Genomic DNA, 18,485 nt, shown 5'->3' on the forward strand with positions numbered 1-18,485 from the left:
CTGTGGGGAGATGAATGGCACCATACTGCTTCCATAGGGCTCTGCCAAACACGTGCTCTGGGTCATAGCAGATGGTATGAGAGCCATATATGGATTTCATCGCCATGGTTACTGCCAGGGATGCAACACAGCTTATGTAGAGACTTATGACAAAAACAATAGCAGATGATGATGATGATAATAACAAGTCGTTGGCTGTATTTAGTGATGCAAAGATAAATGTGGTATTTTGTTGCTGGTTAATAGCATGTCTTAATTACATAGTTTGTTTCAAGAATAATAAACATATACAGTTAAAAATAAATTGTAATCCATAAAGTCAGTTTTTGTCTTAAGGAATTTATTACTTTAGTGTCACATTAAAATTTTGCATCTTTTTATTGTCCATGCTACCGGTCAAAATTGCACCATACTAAACAAACGTTTAACAAACAAATAAGCAATAACAAAAGTAACACTATGAAATGCACTGATTGATTGGAAGTCCAATATCTTAACAGTATCCATGAAATATTTTGATCAGTGCAAAACGATATCCATGCAAACAGACAAGTAAAACAGAATCAGTGATCCGAGTCCTTCTCCTTATTGAGAATATATAACTGATTTACATTCGTTAGCTATTGAAAGAAAATTGTTGCTACATGAGAGGGCAAAACATTATTTAAAAACCTGGCATATATTGATTGATATGATTCTTATTTCTTAGCCCTTCTTCACAAAAAACATTGCAGCACGTTTGTTCAAAGTGCAGACAATACAAGCAACAAAATATTTCAGACTCAGGCCATCTATTTACAAACCTAAAAGTCATTTAAATGACATCTCAGTCAGATAAACAGACAATTTTGACATCACTTTGTTTTAATATTCCCAGGAGAGGTATAAGACACATGCCAGCGTTTGATGCATATTCCTCCATGTGTTTCCATTATTTCTGCTCCTCCATTTCCTTTTTAATCTCAGCGATGTATGGGTGGTCTTTACCGTGGGCAATGTCCATGACTGCAAGAGCCTGTGACAAATTCATCCACAACAATTTGTAAAGCCTAAATTTGTCCAAAAATATCTACAGTGATTAATATTTTCCATTTAGATTTGGACACCCACATCTGATACTGGATTATTATTACATTAGCACTGCCTTACCTTCTTTAAAGCTTTAACCCCTTGTGTCTTCTTCTCAAGTCCAAGGTACAATCGTCCAAGTTTCAGATACATAGAAGCCACATTCAGTGAGTAAGGAGGGTAATGCACACTAGAAAGATATGTGCATTAAATATTATTAATAAAGTGGAGACACTGTGAGTTCTTTAGTATTCAAACTGTTAAATAAAATATAAAAATTTTAAGACGTTTAGATTGGAAATGCACTGGACCCAGCATTACCTGTAGGGCTGGATAATTTTCTCGCCATATTTCATTGCTCCGTCCCAATCCTGCATATAGAGACAGACTCCCATTGCCTGATACATCATGTGCAGCATGTACACGTTGGTTTCGGCAAAGATTGAACCCATTTTCTCCAGGCTTAGTTCACAGATTTCCAGCAGTTCACTAGGTGGTACTTAGCGGTCAAGGAACTTTTAGTCAAACCCACAAAACCACCACTTCAAGACATACACAAAATGTAACACTCTTTTGCATTTATTTGATCAAAAATACAGTACAACAGTAATATTTAGGGCTGCCTCCTAATAGTTGACTAACCGTTAGTCGTTGAGAAGAGGTTTGGTCGACCAACAATTTTATTGGTTGCTTATTCGCAGAAAAAAAAATCCACAGAAAGTGGCGAAGTCACACAGTTTGTGACGGACAGTTCGTTAACGGCTGAAAAGTTGAACTTTTTTCAACTTGAAAAGATGCAGAAAAAGACGCCGGTGGTGGCGTTTAAAAAAAGCGCCAAGGACTTTTTTGAAAACTCAGTTTACTCAATAGGATTATAATGTAAAACAGACGCTGACAGTTTCAAAAAAGATGCCAAGTATGAACATGGCCTTACATGGCAACTCAGAATGTCAACCTAGAAAAATGTGCGCTATTGAAATGTCTGTGCGGAGTGTGGAAGCTGAATAGTAGCACACTCACTGCATGGAGACAGATGGAGGCGTTGCTGCGGTCACTTGCTCCTTTTTTGGTCATTTTTGGTCATACAGATAAAAGTAATACATCTTTTGAATTTTGTAAAGACTCTACGTTTGTGTTTATTTGTGTATCAGAATCACAACGAAATGTTGTGCTTTTGTAAAATAATTAAAGCGAACAGGATGCACTTTCTTTGTCTCTGTGAACTTGAGAGCAAAACTTCTAAACTCTGTGTATACTTGCCTTACAGACATGAAAAATATATCTATAGAGAGTTAAATGTCCACTATTAAATGAACTAATTCAAAAAGAAAACAAATATTCTCAGATTATGTAATTCGTATGAATCATGCAGGCGCATCACTATTGTGGAGATGACGAGTCAGTGTCGCCGACTTCATCTCTTAAACCGAAAACAAAGAAAGCGCTAGTATAGTGCAGCTAGTAAGCTCTGCAGGGACACACCGGCCAGGACCGGGTCTGGTGACCCCTGCGCTAGTATATCAATAAATTATTAAAATGTTAACGCATTCTCCTTGCTGTTTTTCCCTGACACATTCATAATCATTTCTGCCAGTGCGCTGTGGCAAGCTTTTTTTTGCGTGCGCTTGAGCTTATTAGGCTATGTAGGTAATTAAAGGCTCATTATTATGATTTATATGGTATATTAATAAACGTGCGACTAATAGTTGATTAATGCCTTAAAAAACAACTTCTAGTCGACTAGAGAAATCTTTAGTCAAGGGCAGCCCTAGTAATATTGTAAAATAGATTTACAATTTAAAGTAAGTTTTGTTTTAATATATTTTAAAGGGGTCATCGGATGCCCATTTTCCACAAGTTTGTATAATTCTATAGGGTCTTAATGAAAAATCTATAATATACTTTGGTTAAAAATTCTCAATAGTAGTGTAAAACAACACCCTTTTTACCTTGTCAAAATGAGCTCTGCAAAAATCAACCCATTCTGATGGATTGTTTCCTTAAATGCAAATGAGCTCTGTTCACCCCGCCCCTCTCTTCTTTGTGGAGTGACGAGCTGTGCTCTAGGAGGTTGTTTACTTTAGCCGTATTTAGCGCGTTTAGCTGCAAAACGTGCTAAGTAGCACATTAGAGGAAAGATGATTGCAGAGATTCATAAAAAAACCCTTATGCTTGCTTCTGCTGTGGGTGAAGCTGGATCACGAATGATTTGCGTGAACATAGACACATTTATGTAGACTGGGAAGCACATTCCCTTCACAAAACAAACGTAATCTACTGCATCTTCAGCGGCTCATTTGTCGGGAGTAAATGACGACCACTATGTTCATTATTACATCCAGCAACACAACACCTCACACACTGTTACAGCTGATTTAGGGTGGGTCTGAGGTAAGACACTCATGTCAATCAACTATCATGGGAGCGGCCTCTGTTAGTGTGACGCATCTGAGAATGGCTCAATTTGAAAAAGGGGATATTATTTTTACAGATTAATTAAAAACCACTGCATGGATTTTTATCATTATAGGGTAGATGGGTACATACACTGCCAACACACATTAATGACAAACACTCAAACATGATGTAAAAGTGAACTTTGCATCCGGTGACCCCTTTAAAATGTAATTTATTCCTGGCAAAGCTAACTTTTCCCACCAGAAATCATTCTAATATGTTGATTTAGTGTTCAATAAACATAACTACTTATTAGTGTTAAAAATAGTTTGTCAAAAATGAAATGCATCATGGCTAAATAAGTGTGTGAGTTTCTTTTACAACAACAACAACAAAAAAAAAACAGGAGCTTGGGGTTATAAAGGTTAAGCACTATTGATCTGCTTCTGTCTACCTTTTCTCAGATTGTAAATGCTAAAAAAATACTAGTGTATGTTTTGTGACACAATGTATCCCAAAGGCTTGTATGGTTTTGTCAAGTAGAGACTAAAAATATCCCACTGCCTCTAGATTGCCCCATATTCAAAATATTGTGCAATAGCACAGAACTATAAATGTTTACACACACACACACACACACACACACACCAAAAATCTAAAAGAGAAAAGGCCAATGAAGGATATTTTTGTAATGCTTTGCTCTTCTGAACTCCTCAATGACATTTCTGGCATACATCACCATCTGCTTGATTTCTTCTTCCTCTGGAGGTGTGCTAAGCTTCTGTCGGATTTCCATTTTGGCATTGTCCTAAAAAAAATAAGAGGGTGTTATTCTGTACATATCAGCTTAAGGTCCTTTATTTTTATTTAAGCCGTTATTACACATTTTTACCATGCCCCAAAATGCATAGACAAAAATAACCATGTCAAACGAACTGAAAATGATGATTTCTATGCCTTTTTACATCAGACAGGATTCTGAAAAACGGTTTATTACAGGGTTAAAGGGTTAGTTCACGTAAAAATGAAAATTCTGTCATTAATTATGCAACCTCATGTCATTCCAAACCCATTAGAGCTTAGTTCATCTTCAAAACAAAAATTAAGATTATTTATTTTGTTGAAATGGCACGAAAAAGAAATTGTTGAATAAAGTTATTTTTGTTTTCTTTGCACACAAAAAGTATTCTCATAACATAAAATTACAGTCGAACCACTCATGTCACATGGACTATTTTAACAATGTCCTTACTACCTTTCTGGGCCTTAAATGTGGTAGTTGTGGTGCTGTCTATGCAGGGATATCAGAAATATCTTAATTTGTGTTCTGAAGATGAGCAAATGTCTTACGGGTTTGGAACGACGTGAGAGTAAGTAATAACAGAATTTTCATTTCTGGGTGAGCTATCCATTTAAAATGACACTTACTTTTGATTTAGAGGTGCATTCTTTACAGTCACAGGTGAAGAAGTAAGAATCTCTCAACCGTTCAATTCGATCCTCTGTAGGATACAGGAGGTCAATATAGCTGTTGAAGATCTATTCAAGAGAAACAAAGAGGACTGTCACACAATATACCACAATTAAATTAGTAATGAGATGATTATGCAATACTTGCTAGATAATACATGTCAGGAAATTCAATACTGATTTACCAGAAAATATTAGACAGCATTTCACATTACATTTAAAGGCTATAATGCTAAATAACAAACAACAAAGGCTTCTTGAATGTGACACAAGGGCAAATCATATTAGGTCTGGCCAGTCAGCAAAAAAGAGCTGTTGCATGTTCATGGCGTCGCTTGGCTTGTCTCACCTCTTCTCCAGGGCTGATGTCCTGCACGGCTCTGACCTCGGCCACTGTACCTTTATACGTCACAATCACATTTGGGCTACAGCTGTGGTTCATCAGAGCAACGCTACCACAAGAAACAACAACAAAACATTTAACTACTATCAAGTATTTAACATCTTGAGATCATAGCAATGGTTGTGATTTTTATGAACCTTACTCTGGAAATACAGCAGACCCCAAATGAGACAGCTCCTCATCTTCAATGGTGAAGCCATTACAGTTCACCTGTGGTGTAAAAAGGGAGGAATTAGCATGCGGGTGAGATGGTGCAGGTGCCCAAACCGTTCCCAGCATCAATGTCATGGATGCAAAGACTTGAAACTTTCCACAATTGGAGTATATGGGGTGAAAAATATTTTATGATTGATTTCTCAAAACGCATAGTACTTTTATTCTTCCATGGAACATAAAATGTTAAACAGAATCACAGCCAAGGTCACTGTTCACTTTAATCACATTTTCTTCCAGACAAAGTAACAGAGTTTATCATTCTTCTTAAAATGTACCTGAAATTGAACATTCTGTCATCACACACTCTCCCTTATCTGTATGACTTTTTTTTTTCCAAGTGGAACATAAAAGAACACATTGCTTGATTATCACTGGCGCTGAAAACAATGCAATATTTCTCAAAATATCATTCTCTTATTTTCCACAGAAGAAAGCAAGTCATACAGTTTTTACAGGCTGACTAAATGACAGAATTCAGTTTTGGGTGACCTTTCTTTGTAAAATAAACCTATTATGAGATTTTATTTTATTTTTTAGAAAAAAAATTAATTAACGCATGCATTTATACCTTAAAAAATAAATAGAATAGAAAACTTCATTTAATACATACAATACTTAGCATGCATGACAAAAAAGTGAGTTTTTCAAATTGTAGTTTTAAATACCTTTTTTGTTCCTTGCTTTAATTAGGGCCCTATGATATGGAAAATGCAGACGAAATCGCAAAATCCAGTCATAAAGATGGAATTTACTGTATAACGCGGAATGTCACGGAATTTGCCAAATTTTGGATGAATAAATCAAAATTAGGTCAGTACACTTCACAAATCAAAACGTGATACGGACTAGTGTTTGTGAATATTAAGCCACAAAAATACTGTTTAAATATGAATTCTGCATGTTCTGCATGTCTCCGTGTGAATGAATGGCACAACTGTGTATCAAAGTATCATATACAGACAGAAACAGAAATCTTCACAGCATCCCGTCAAACTAAAAGTTTGGTGTAACTTGCAGAAACTGTGACAGAAACACATTACTGAATGTAATAATAGTACTACTACTACTAATAAAAATTACTATTAAAATATTATTTTCAAGGAATATTTACCAGAAAAATTATTTACCAGAAAAATGTAAACACTCAACACAGTATTTCTGTAAAAAAAAGAAAGAAAGAAAATAATAGTAATAACGTATTTTTTAATATATAACAACAAATATTTAGAGAGGAGAAGATATTTAGGCTTTGATTATTAAAATTTAATCCAGAATGTCTAATGGAAACAGAATTTGGTCAAAATTTAACTGAATTTGAGAAAAAAAAAAAAAAAAAAAACATATTTCATAGGGCCTTAAAATGTAATTTATGTTCAACTTCAACAAATTTTTATTAAGCTGTGTAAGTTTTATGATTTTAATTAATTAGTTATGCTTTTGATTGATAAGATTTAACTAAACCATTAAAACAAAGTCTAGAAAAAAAAAAAAAAAAAAAAAAAAAAAACTGATTTTGGGAAAAAAATAAAATATTTCATTGGTATTTCATTGGTCCCTATTTAACGCATTGTTTTATCGGTGCATATCCATAGAATTATATAAAATAAAATGACAATAATTCTTCTCTATATCCACATATTCAAACAAGTTCCAAGGTTATGCGTAAATGAAAATCAGTTGACTTTACCTGAGCGAAGAGTTCAGTAAGTGCTGCATTATCAGGAAAATCGAGATGTCTGGAGTAAAAGTGGTGTAGTGCAGCAATGTCTGTATCGTTCATCTCATTCTTTTCATTATCTAGCTTGTCCAGATCTGACAAACATGTGCAGAAAAGGCAATTAACATTTCATTTTAAAAAAAGTTCCAGTTTTACATTATTAATATTCTGCCACAACTTGAACAGAATAATATATAATTGAATTTCAACAGCAGAAATAGCTCTCTTTACATCAAAATGTACAATGACTTTTTGTGTGTGTGTGGCTCCACTAGTTACAATTTGAGACATGGAGACTTCAAGACTTAGGCGTCATATATCTGAGACAGCCAGCAGAGCAGCTGGTAAGGGTCATTAAACAGGTGTGGAAAGTCACTGGCTTTACTGACTTCAACTTCAAACCCTCATTTAAGCAAAAGCCTTTGCATTTTTAAAACCGTATAAGGATAATGTTTGGCTCACTCAGAGAACACACTACTCACGTGCTTCTAATTCTCTAAGAGTCAACACTCTTTCTGAAGGAGTCCTTTCTGTTTGACACTTCTGAAAAACAAGAAAATGTTTAAAAGTTAGATGTGACATGACCCTTGCAAACTGTCAAACATGCAAAACAAAAACACGTTTCAGAATTTGATAAGACACAACAGTTTTCCGGCCAACTGTCTAACGGCGCTTGCTGTGTGACACAAAGCGCCATGTGCCGGCCGAGTGAGTCACAGAAAGAGCTGCCGGGGCTGATGCATCCAGGAAAAAGACGTTCATGAAAAACACATGGTAGCACCATATGTGTCCGAGCAGCACTGAAAATGCTACATCTAAATCTAAACTTAGACTAAATCATCAGCTACACGCTGGATTGCACTGATTCTTAAAAAAAATGACTGAATATTACTACTGGTGACCTTTGCATTTGTGTGTTCAAAAAAAGAAAACCAATCTGTGTTTTCACACCTGTGAAGGTTAATCACATGTGCAATGTAACAGGTGCAGTTCCTTCAGACTCCCTCTCTGCCTGTGTCTGAAACTGGATAAATGCTGTCTTCATAGGCAACATATGGAGGTAGGAAAGCAACATGGCACATTTAATCCAATGTTTGTGTAACATCCTGTCAACTGAAATTCCTTGATCTGACTGGATTTGATGTGTGCTGTTTTTGTTGCCTATGATCTCCCACAATATTCTGTGTTATGTGTTCATGCATAAACATATCATTGGAAAGGAGAGGCTAATTTATAATCAAAATGATTTTTTTTTCCATTTTATTAACTTCTAAAACAATGTCCATCATTGCAAGTCATTAGGATATGTTTATTTTTAAGATTAATACTTTTAATCAGCAAGGATTGTGAAAATGACAAAAACAATTTTACAAATGATTTCAGTGATGTTTTCACCATTATAAATACACTATTTCATGAGCAGTAAATCAGCATATTAGAATGATTTCTGAAGGATCATGTGACACTGAAGACTTGAGTAATGGTGGCTATTCCATCACAGAAATATTACATTTTAAAATATATTCAAATCCCAAACAGTATCTAATAGTACAAATTATATATGTTGTGACTGAGCAAGCTGCCTCTTCTCTGACGCCTAGTAGAACAAATACTATTTTTTTCAACACATTCAGAAAAAAATAATCAATGCTACTGCCTATTTTGTAAAGTTGCAGGATCTAAAGACATTTTTAACTTAAAACTACATTCAAACTACTGAAATGGCACTGCAATACGACTAACATAATGTGTAAGTGAGGACTGTGACTGCACTAGACCCTGAACTAAAGTACTCATGAGTTGAGTGGCTGCAGCTATAGACATTATTACAGCAGACCAGCTGGAGAGCTGCCTCCTCAACACAGTTACACAGCCAAAACCCATTTTAAGTTCTAACAGGCAGTATAGTTCTAGCAGAAGCTCAAATGTAATTATTACTCTGGTGTACATTCACTGTAAACGTCCAACTAGGGACAGTGTGTTAATGATCAAAATGCCATTAATGATAATAATAACTGTGTTTAAAACATGTGCATGAAAAGTAACCAAGGTATAGTTCTCCCAAAAAAAAAAGCCCCTTATACTTGAGAGCGGCTATGTATGAAGTGTTTCTTGTAGTTTATAGTATATTGATGATCATATGACTTTTTGAATTGCCTGAAAAACAACCTCATGCAAGCGTTAAACTCATTATTAAAACTCAGTATTAAAACTCACCTGCCTGTAACTTTCTAGTAACCCTTCAGACCTTGATTAGCTTGTTTAGGTGTGTTTGATTAGGGTTCAAGCAAAACTCTGCAGGGCTGCAGCTCTCCAGGACGTTCGCCACCCCTGTGCTAGACTGTCCTTGCAAAGTTTAAATTGCCCCACTTTTTAGAAACAGCCTGCACACTCAGCACAAAGCTGTACTCTCCCAGGTTCAGGAAACAATCCTCCGTAAAATGCGCTGCACACACTCAAATATTTGGGTTGTACTGTTCTGGAACAGTGTTGTAAATACATCTTATATATGCACAACAGCTTGTAACACTCCAAAGATAACGGAAAAGATGAAATTGCATCACATGACCCCTTCAAGAATTCGCTCAACAGCACTCAAAATGCTCACAGGAAATGCTGGTATTGTTACATTATTAAAATTTCAGTAGTGACTGGTACCGATGTCGGTACTTTTGACAACACTACTTCCACGTCAACACTACTTCTTCGACATGCGTTAAAGAGAGTACCACAACAATGTCCTTACTACCTTTCTGGGCCTTGAACGTGGTAGTTGCGTTGCTGTCTATGCAGGGATAGAAACAGGGCTCCAGACTGCAACCATTTCTTCTGCCGGTGCGACTAAATCACTGCGTTGTTCAACTCATAAGTGCGGTTTCGGTTTCATACGAAACATCAAATGGCCGAAACCAAAACTAAACAAAACCGCACTATGCACACCGTTTATCAGCTCGGACAGCAACACAAACAAGACGAGCGTTTGAGATTAAAAAGTATTTAAAATTTTTTTTTTTTTTTAAATGGAAATAACCGATCGTTTCACTAGATAAGACCCTTCTTCCTTGGCTGGGATCGTTTACAACCGCATTTGACATCGTTTGAAGCCGCATTTAAACCAAGTTCAAACTTGGGACACCATAGCAGTCTATTATACGGAGAAAAATCCTAAATGTTTTCCTCTAAAAACATAATTTCTTTACAGCTGAAGACAGACAGACATTAACATCGTTGGACGACAAGGGGTGAGTACATTATCTGTCAATTTTTGTTCTGGAAGTGGACTTCTCCTTTAAACATATGAGTATTAAAGTATATTAGTATATGATAATACTATAATACTTTAGTAATACTAAAACTACAATGCTCCAGAGTGTTTGCTAAAGTGCTAAATATATTCTATTGCAGACAACAACAAAAAGTTTTTGTGTTACACAGAAGAAATAAAGTCATGATGACCCTTTTTTTAATTAACTTTTCCATTAAAGCTGAAAACAGAGTCATTCTGTCTTGCCAAAAAAGCAGCTCATCCTTACCTGTTTCAGAATTATTCTGGCGACCAGTCGCACTGTTTCTGACGGACACCAGTTTTCTCCATATGTGCACATGGCTGAGCACTCCAGCTTGTGCATGGGCCAGTCTCCTCTCTGAAGGAAATACAAGGATATGGTTATTATTTGCACACATATAGCATATTTTCATATTGCATCGGCAGATCATAACATATACTGACAACAGACTCAGAGCTCAATGAAACCCAGCATGAAGGGTCACAGCTCTTCTTTTTGAGATGATATGCTTTTGATATAACCGATCGCATGTCGGCTCGCTTCCGTTTGATGAGTCATGCCTTCAAATTGAATGAAGGCTCAAGGCGAATACGAGAATTCCTGAGAGATAAGACTTTGAATTAGTCTCGGGCTGCCTCACAGGCTACTGGGCAACGCGTAAACTAAATCCTGTGTTCTGGCGAGCAAACAGAAACTGATCCCTAATGCGTTCGAGATGGATTGTCATAGCAACAGCGCGGCCAGAACGCCTTCCAGCTCAATTTAGGAATAGAGCAACAACCAAGTCCCTTAAAATAAACAAGCTACACAGACGTGCTCCATGATCACTGCTTAAACGAGGCTATATTGGTACGCTGTCCTTTTTTTGACTTTGGCTTTTTATATTTAAACGGAAACAGTGTGCGATTTTCTTTCTACAATAAAATACTCTTCCTTTGCCAGAGACAACCATTTGTTGTCTCCTTTCTGAGGAGTGTAAACACAGTGGTGCTATCAAAACTCTGTTTATTTAAACACTATGGTCAGACATGTCAAAATCAATGGCGTGATTCTGGGGTGAGACTTCCTGTAAGTCATTTAAGCAGCAAAGGGTGCATAATTGTTGGGGTGACAAAACAATTACACTCTTCATTTCTTCCTTGGAGAAGCTGATGATAACGATAACATCTAATGGGAACAGTTCAATGTATCTAGTCCATCAATTAAGATCTGCTGAAGTAAAAAGCTGCGTGTTTGCTAGAAACAAATAAATCAAGGTGTTTTAACTTTAAACCACTGCCCTCTGTGTGTCATTTTCTCCAGTTAGAAAGTCCATCTACTACTGTCCTCTCAAATCAAAATCTATTGACATATTTATTTAGAATCATTTTGGACTGTTTTCACTTGCAAACAGTGGTTAATCTGTGCATATTTCTCTCCAGATTCAGATGAGATTAACAATATTATGAATAGAGGACTATTTTAGCTTGAAGTTAAAATGTTTTAATCATAGATTTGTTAAGTTGCTTCACAAGATGGACTGGAGACATGTGGATTACTTGTGCATTATTGTGATGTTTTTATCAGCTGTCTGGACTCATTCTGACAGCACCCATTCACTGCACAAGATCTATTGGTGAGCAAATGATGTAATGCTAAATTTCTCCAAATCTGTTTCTATGAACAAAAAAAACTTAACTACATCTTGGATGGCCTGAGTGAGTAAATTTTTTAGAAAATTTTCATTTTTGGATTAAGTATTTCTTTAACATATAACGTTCAACTCTGCAATTGAGCTCAGTCAGAAAAACATGGACCTATAAAGTGACAAGTCTGAGCGGAAACGCCATACAGCTGTACGATGATGGACAGACTGATTCTAATGCCACAACTTGTACGACGCACAAAAACAGCAGGGACGAGACAGAAGGGCCTTGTGGTAGAGTGCAAATGGATTATTGATGATCCTTATTTTCAGTGCTGGATTTTCGACTCTGCTTGGCGCTCGCCAGCAAAGATCAATTACAGAGCTGTCACTCTGGCTGTGGTCTCCATAGAGCACTATCCCTGTTGCTCATCCTGGAGGCACTCATGAGCGAGGAAATGAGTCAACTGTGCTGTCTTATTCAAAGTTTATGAGATAAAATAAATATTTTAAAGCCTTTCAGAAAGGAAAAAAAAAATCATTATATGAATTACTCCTTTGATGGGAGATGCAATACCATTCAAAAGCTTGAAAGTCTTATACTGATTCACACTATTATTTACTTGATTAAAATAAAATAAAAACAGTAATACTGAGAAGTATTACTACAGTTCGAAATGACTGTTTTAAAACAAATATATTTAGTCCTGTAACAGCAAAGCAAAATTTTCAGCAGCCATTACCCCAGTCTTAAGAAACACATGATCATTCAGAAATCACACTAATATGCCTCTCTTCTGCTCAAAATGCATTTATTTTTATCAGGGTCCTGACCCATTTTCCATTTCAAAATTCCATACTTTTTCCAAACTCAAATTTCCAAAGCGCTCTAGATTTTCAGACCATATTTTACATAAAATTTATAAAGCATTATTTTCAGCTTTATATTTGGCATATAGTACAGTCATCTGTAAATATTTTTCTATTTTCCCAGGGGTTTTTTCATTGATTTTCTTGAAGTGACAACATAGAGTCCCTAAAATAATTTAATTTAATGGTTTCTCGTGCGCACGTAAAATTCTGTACATTTTTATTTTTGCAAAGGTCCTTGAGGCTATGTAATATGGTGCTAAGAATATTGTGAAAAGAAACCCAAAATGCTTATAACCTGCATTTTTCATAATCAAAAAAGTGCATATTTGACAATCACTAAAGCTGCCATGAAATCTAACTTCTCGTATAATAAATTTATTTTCATTAACTTCTTAATTTTCTACTATTAAAAACGAAACAGGGGCAAAAGTCTGAAAACACAAATATTTTTCCATACTCTGCTTTCTTTTTTCTATACTTTTCCAGACCTGGAAAAATAATCCTATATTTTTCCAAACCCCGTAGAAACCCTGTATTATTATTTATAAATTTAGCAATTTAATGCATCCTCACTGAATTTTAATTAAAAAAAAAAAAAAACAAACAAAAAAAACATGCTAACCCCAAACTTTTGAACGGTAGTGTGTTTTCCTACTCTTCTTTGAGTACATTCTTTTATGACGCCATCCTTGCAGACTATGTTGTCTAAATCAAACCATGTAAACTACCAACAAATTATTACATGTATATCAAATCTGTCCAGCTACCACTGTGACTGTGGTCTCAATCTCAAATACGCAGCAAAGAGCGGTGGGGGTCCAGCTAAATTTCGATCTGCTAATACAAAGGTTGCAGGTGTAAATCCAGGTGAAGAGAGTCCATTAACTATGGAGCTCATTCTGAGACTGTGCTACTCTGACTCATACACAGGAAAAGCACTGCAGCTATCATTGCTCCAGTGGGACCATCTTCACAATTAGAGCACTGTAGTGTAAGTACTAAGCATAGGAGGGAAAAAAAATCTCTGATATATGCTGACAGAGCAAAATTAACTTTATAGAGCAGATCATTATGGTTGCAGCTTCTGATTGGTCAATAGTATTCCAGTTACATTTCATGATTCAGTAACAGCTTTGACTAGTTATATCACTACACAGCATCATATTCTTTAACAACCCATTCAAATTACAAACACCAACTTACCTGACATTCTACATTGCAGTAATAGGCCTGTTTACATTTTCCGCACTTTGACAGCCCTTCTCTCCTGTGAATGAAATAACAAACTGGTCAAAAAAAGAATAAAAAAATCCTCAATTCACATTTCCTTCTATATTAAAGGGACAGTTCACCCAAATATGAATTTCTGTCATCATTTATTGTCACCGTCATGTCTTTCAAAACCCATACTTGCATACTTACATTATTCTCTGGAAAACAAAAGGAGATGTGAGAATGACAGCCAAGGCCACCACTCACTTTCATTGCATTTTTTCCCATACAGTAAAAAAAAAAAAAAAAAAAAAAAACTTTATTAAAAATGATATGATATAGTCATTCATCATTCATCCTGATATTGTTTCAAACATGCATGACTTTCTTCTGGAGAACATAAAAGATGACATTTTGAAGAATGTTGGTAACCAAACAGTTTTAGTGCCCACTGACAAAGAACACTGAGCTATTTCTGAAAATAACTTCTTTTTTTGCACCACAGAAGAAAGTCAGTCATACAGTTTTACAGGGTGTGAGTAAATGAAGGCAGAGTGTTCATTTTAGCTAAACTATCCCTTATAGGCTTGGATTAACCCACTTGTGCATGTGCATGTTACTATGAATATCTTGAAGCATCAATGTTTTGGTTGTTTGGACGTTCAATGGATGAACAGAAATACTAAGGATTTATTAAAACTATCTTAATTTGTGTTTTGAAGATGAACGAGAGTCTTGGGTTTAGAATGACTGTGAATAATGATGCCAGAATTTTCATTTTTTGGGTAAACTATCCCTTTGTAACTGGGTACTGAAAAAAGTAGGGTGGGAATTTGGTTCCAAGCATGGGTTGTTGAGTGGATTGAGACATGGGCACATTTTAAAGGGGCAGATCACCCAGAAATGAAAATAACCCCAAGATTTACTCACCCTCAAGTTATCCTATGTATATATAACTTTTTTCTTTTGATGAACACAATCAGAGCTATATATAAAAAAAAAAAATGTGCTGGCTCTTTCAAGCTTTATAATGTCAGTGAATAGTGGTCGAGATTTTGAAGCAAAATAAAGGACATCCATCCATCATAAGAAGTACTCTATGTGGCTCTGGCATCTGGCATCTGGCATCCAGTCTGCTCTTGGCTTATACTGAAATCCTCAGACATTTTTCTGAACAAATCTTGTTTTTTGTGCTTCTTACTTGTGATCAGTGTTTTGATTTGCTCTCCCCTCTGCGCCTCCGCGTTCATCACTTCTCACCGGAGCTTATGCTACACCTACCTCATTTGCTGAAACACGACTCTCTCATGAACACGCGTACGACATTTAGTGGAAGCTAGAGATTACGGTTTATAAAATTTTGAATATGGACACACATCGATTCACTTCAAAAAGCCTTTAATAACACCCCGGAGCTGTGTGGAGTACTTTTTATGATGGATGGATGCACTTTATTTTGCTTCAAAATCTCGACCACTGTTCACTGCCATTATAAAGCTTGGAAGAGGACAATTTTTTTATATAACTCAGATTGTATTTTTCTGAAAGAAGAAGTTATATGCACTAGGATGGCTTGAGGGTGAGTAAATCATGGGGTTATTTTCATTTTTGGGTGAACTATCCCTTTAAGCAGACTAAATGATTGGAGAAATCCTGCATACATCACCAGAGAAGTCTGCCATTTTCACCAGAAGATCAGGTTTCGACATTTTGATTAAAAACTACAAAGTTTAATTAAAAATATGCAAAGTTCAATAAGATTTATACCAAGGGTTCTCAACTCTGGCTCTATTACTAGAAAGTTACTGGCAGGCGAGTTTGATCAAGGCTGGAGTTAAATTCTGCAGGAAAGTGGACCTTGAAGGCCAGAGTTGAGGACCTCTGATCTATACCATAAATGCAAAAAATAAAGTGAATTTTTATTTTACGCCAAATTTATCATTTCTTCCTTGTTGCATGAAAAAAGTCAGACTTCACCTTCAGCACTTTCATATTCATAACAATATGAAAGTTGTTAAAATTATTTCACAAATGATTCTAAACTCACATTAAATCATCACAAGCTGTAATGATACACAACATTCACAAAGCATAATAGAGATATATTGTCGTTGCACTTTGTTGATTTATTTGTGTAGAAGTCTATCACACAGATCTTCAGTAAAATTTACTGACTGCCTGGCTGGCAATAAAGATCTCACTGAACATTCATTCACAGCACTCACTGGCCCTGTTGGATGTGTATACAAAGTGGGTCACCCTTCCCAGTGCACGACCCAACAGCATTGTTAAATAGAAAGCATGTGCCAGCCATCTTTAAGAGGGATCAGCCCCGAAGTGAATGCAGATTACCTGCCTGTCATGTCACTACCAAAACAAAAAATTTGAACTATCATAAAAGTTAACAGATATTATTTTTATACACTGCGCTGTCACGTGAAACATCCGTAAACAACATGCCATGAGGATTTAGTCTCGTGCATAAAGACACAAAGTGTCAGACGTGGACTTATAAGGAGCGCTGACCTGGTGAAGCAGCATTCGCAGTGTCCGCCTCTCTCGTTCACCGTCAGCACGTAAGCATACGCCGGACAGGCGAACACTAGATCACCAACTTTGAAATGCTTTGTGGCTCTGAGTCCCCGGCCTTTACCCGGGCTCAGAAACCTTTCGGTACCCTCAATTCCCTCGTTTTTCATCGCTCTTGACCTGCTACTCGCGTGTCACACTTCCTTGCACTCGTCAGGACGCGGCGTCTCGGTCTCAGTCGGTTTTGTTAGTGATTGCGGCAAGTGTAGTGACGCCACTGCCACACCACATGTTCGGCGAAAAGACTCTGAACAACGAGCTGCACCAGCAGACAGGAGGCTTACGGCAATGTCACACGCGCCCAGCGGTCCTAAAGCCCGTCCGCGAACACCCAGCGTCCACCACCGACCTCGTTACTTGGCCTCATGGCGCCATCACGTGGTCATCAGGCGGACGTGAGTCATGGCGATTGTGAAATAATCTGAGAGATCTTCTAAAATTTCTCAAAAAATCACAATGGCTGTATCAGAAATCAAAGGCGGTCTAATGCCATAGATCATATTTATGTAATTAATGTACTAAATAACAAAGCCATATTTCATTGGACACCAAAACATAACAAACAAACATTTAGAAATGTTTAGAAACAGGTATATCTTAAATGCTGAAGTAAGCCTATGGGAGAGACTTCCGGTTCATTAGCCGCTATAGGGAAATAACGAGAGAAAAACGTGCGGTAAACGGTAGAACTGACTTTGCACAACAAACAGCGTGTTTAAAATTAAATAATACGTTGAAATAATAGGGTAAGACACACCAATTTGCAATATCAAACAGCAGAACAAGCTGTTTTGTGCAGCTAAAAATAGCTGGACGTGGATGAGACCAGAAGCCAGACCCATAAAATTTACAAATGGCCTTGTCTGCTCTTAGAGGAAAAATAAGGTGGATATGAAAGTTTGCTTTCCTTACATTATTATTTGTATGTACATAGAAGTTGTAATAGGCCTATCATTTATATCTGAATGTCTATTTTATTGTATTAATAATATCACTGTTTTTATCAGGCCTTTTAGACATTTAAATGTTTTAGTATGTATGCATGTTTATAGCTGCACAGGATTGTGGGACATAGACACTGAAGGATCTGTGCTGCAAATCCGACCAGATTAATTAATCTTTTAGTTTGATGATACGGAAATGAATTGGGATGTGCCTTGATGTCTTTCTGCCTTCAAATATAGCCTTTGAAAGCAGTATTTTTTGGATGCAGGCCGTGAGTGTTGACTGTTGTGTTTTCAGCTCGCTTTAGATGAAACACTTGTATACAACGTGATTGTATAACATTAATATTGTAGTAATAAGTGCTAATAAGCAGTGTTGGGAAGGTTACTTTGGAAATGTAGTAGGTTACAGATTACAAGTTACGCTATTTAAAATGTAATACATAGTGGAACTATTTCAATTAATTTGTTATTATTATTATTATTATTATTGTAATGTAATTGATTACATTTGATTACTTTTTGATTACTTTTCTAAATTTCTAACGCTAAATTTTGATAGCATCTCTTTTAATTTGAGATTGTTCTGTGGTTAAATACAGATTTAAAATCATAACAAAAATAGTTTAATAGCTATATTATTTTAATAATACAATATTTGCATAGTTATGACAGGAAACACTGG

The 18,485-nt window shown here is 36.2% G+C and overlaps 1 protein-coding gene across 1 annotated transcript; it reads right to left on the bottom strand.

Annotated features, from left to right (window-relative positions):
* Positions 1 to 846: 846 nt before the first annotated feature.
* smyd2a (SET and MYND domain containing 2a) lies at positions 847 to 17,186 on the bottom strand. The gene is made up of 12 exons (XM_051133975.1): positions 16,794 to 17,186; positions 14,259 to 14,322; positions 10,805 to 10,915; positions 7,754 to 7,814; positions 7,242 to 7,366; positions 5,481 to 5,548; positions 5,285 to 5,387; positions 4,894 to 5,004; positions 4,150 to 4,273; positions 1,390 to 1,564; positions 1,150 to 1,258; positions 847 to 1,015 (listed from the first exon to the last, which is right to left on the bottom strand). Exons 1-12 carry the CDS (start codon positions 16,964 to 16,966, stop codon positions 932 to 934), a joined length of 1,308 nt encoding a protein of 435 aa, XP_050989932.1. The 5' UTR covers positions 16,967 to 17,186; the 3' UTR covers positions 847 to 931.
* Positions 17,187 to 18,485: the final 1,299 nt, after the last annotated feature.

The sequence above is a fragment of the Labeo rohita genome, chromosome 17 (assembly GCF_022985175.1).
Source record: "Labeo rohita strain BAU-BD-2019 chromosome 17, IGBB_LRoh.1.0, whole genome shotgun sequence".
Classification (NCBI taxonomy): Eukaryota; Metazoa; Chordata; class Actinopteri; order Cypriniformes; family Cyprinidae; genus Labeo; species Labeo rohita.

What these genes read in the sequence shown, in the direction of transcription:
- smyd2a (XM_051133975.1), bottom strand. Translation starts at nt 16,966, where the DNA reads ATGAAAAACGAGGGAATTGAGGGTACCGAAAGGTTTCTGAGCCCGGGT. An exon ending in GGGTCTGCTGTATTTCCAGA is followed by an intron (nt 5,388 to 5,480) that starts GTAAGGTTCATA and finishes TTCTTGTGGTAG; the next exon opens with CGTTGCTCTGATGAACCACA. An exon ending in AATGCACCTCTAAATCAAAA is followed by an intron (nt 4,274 to 4,893) that starts GTAAGTGTCATT and finishes TATTTTTTTTAG; the next exon opens with GACAATGCCAAAATGGAAAT.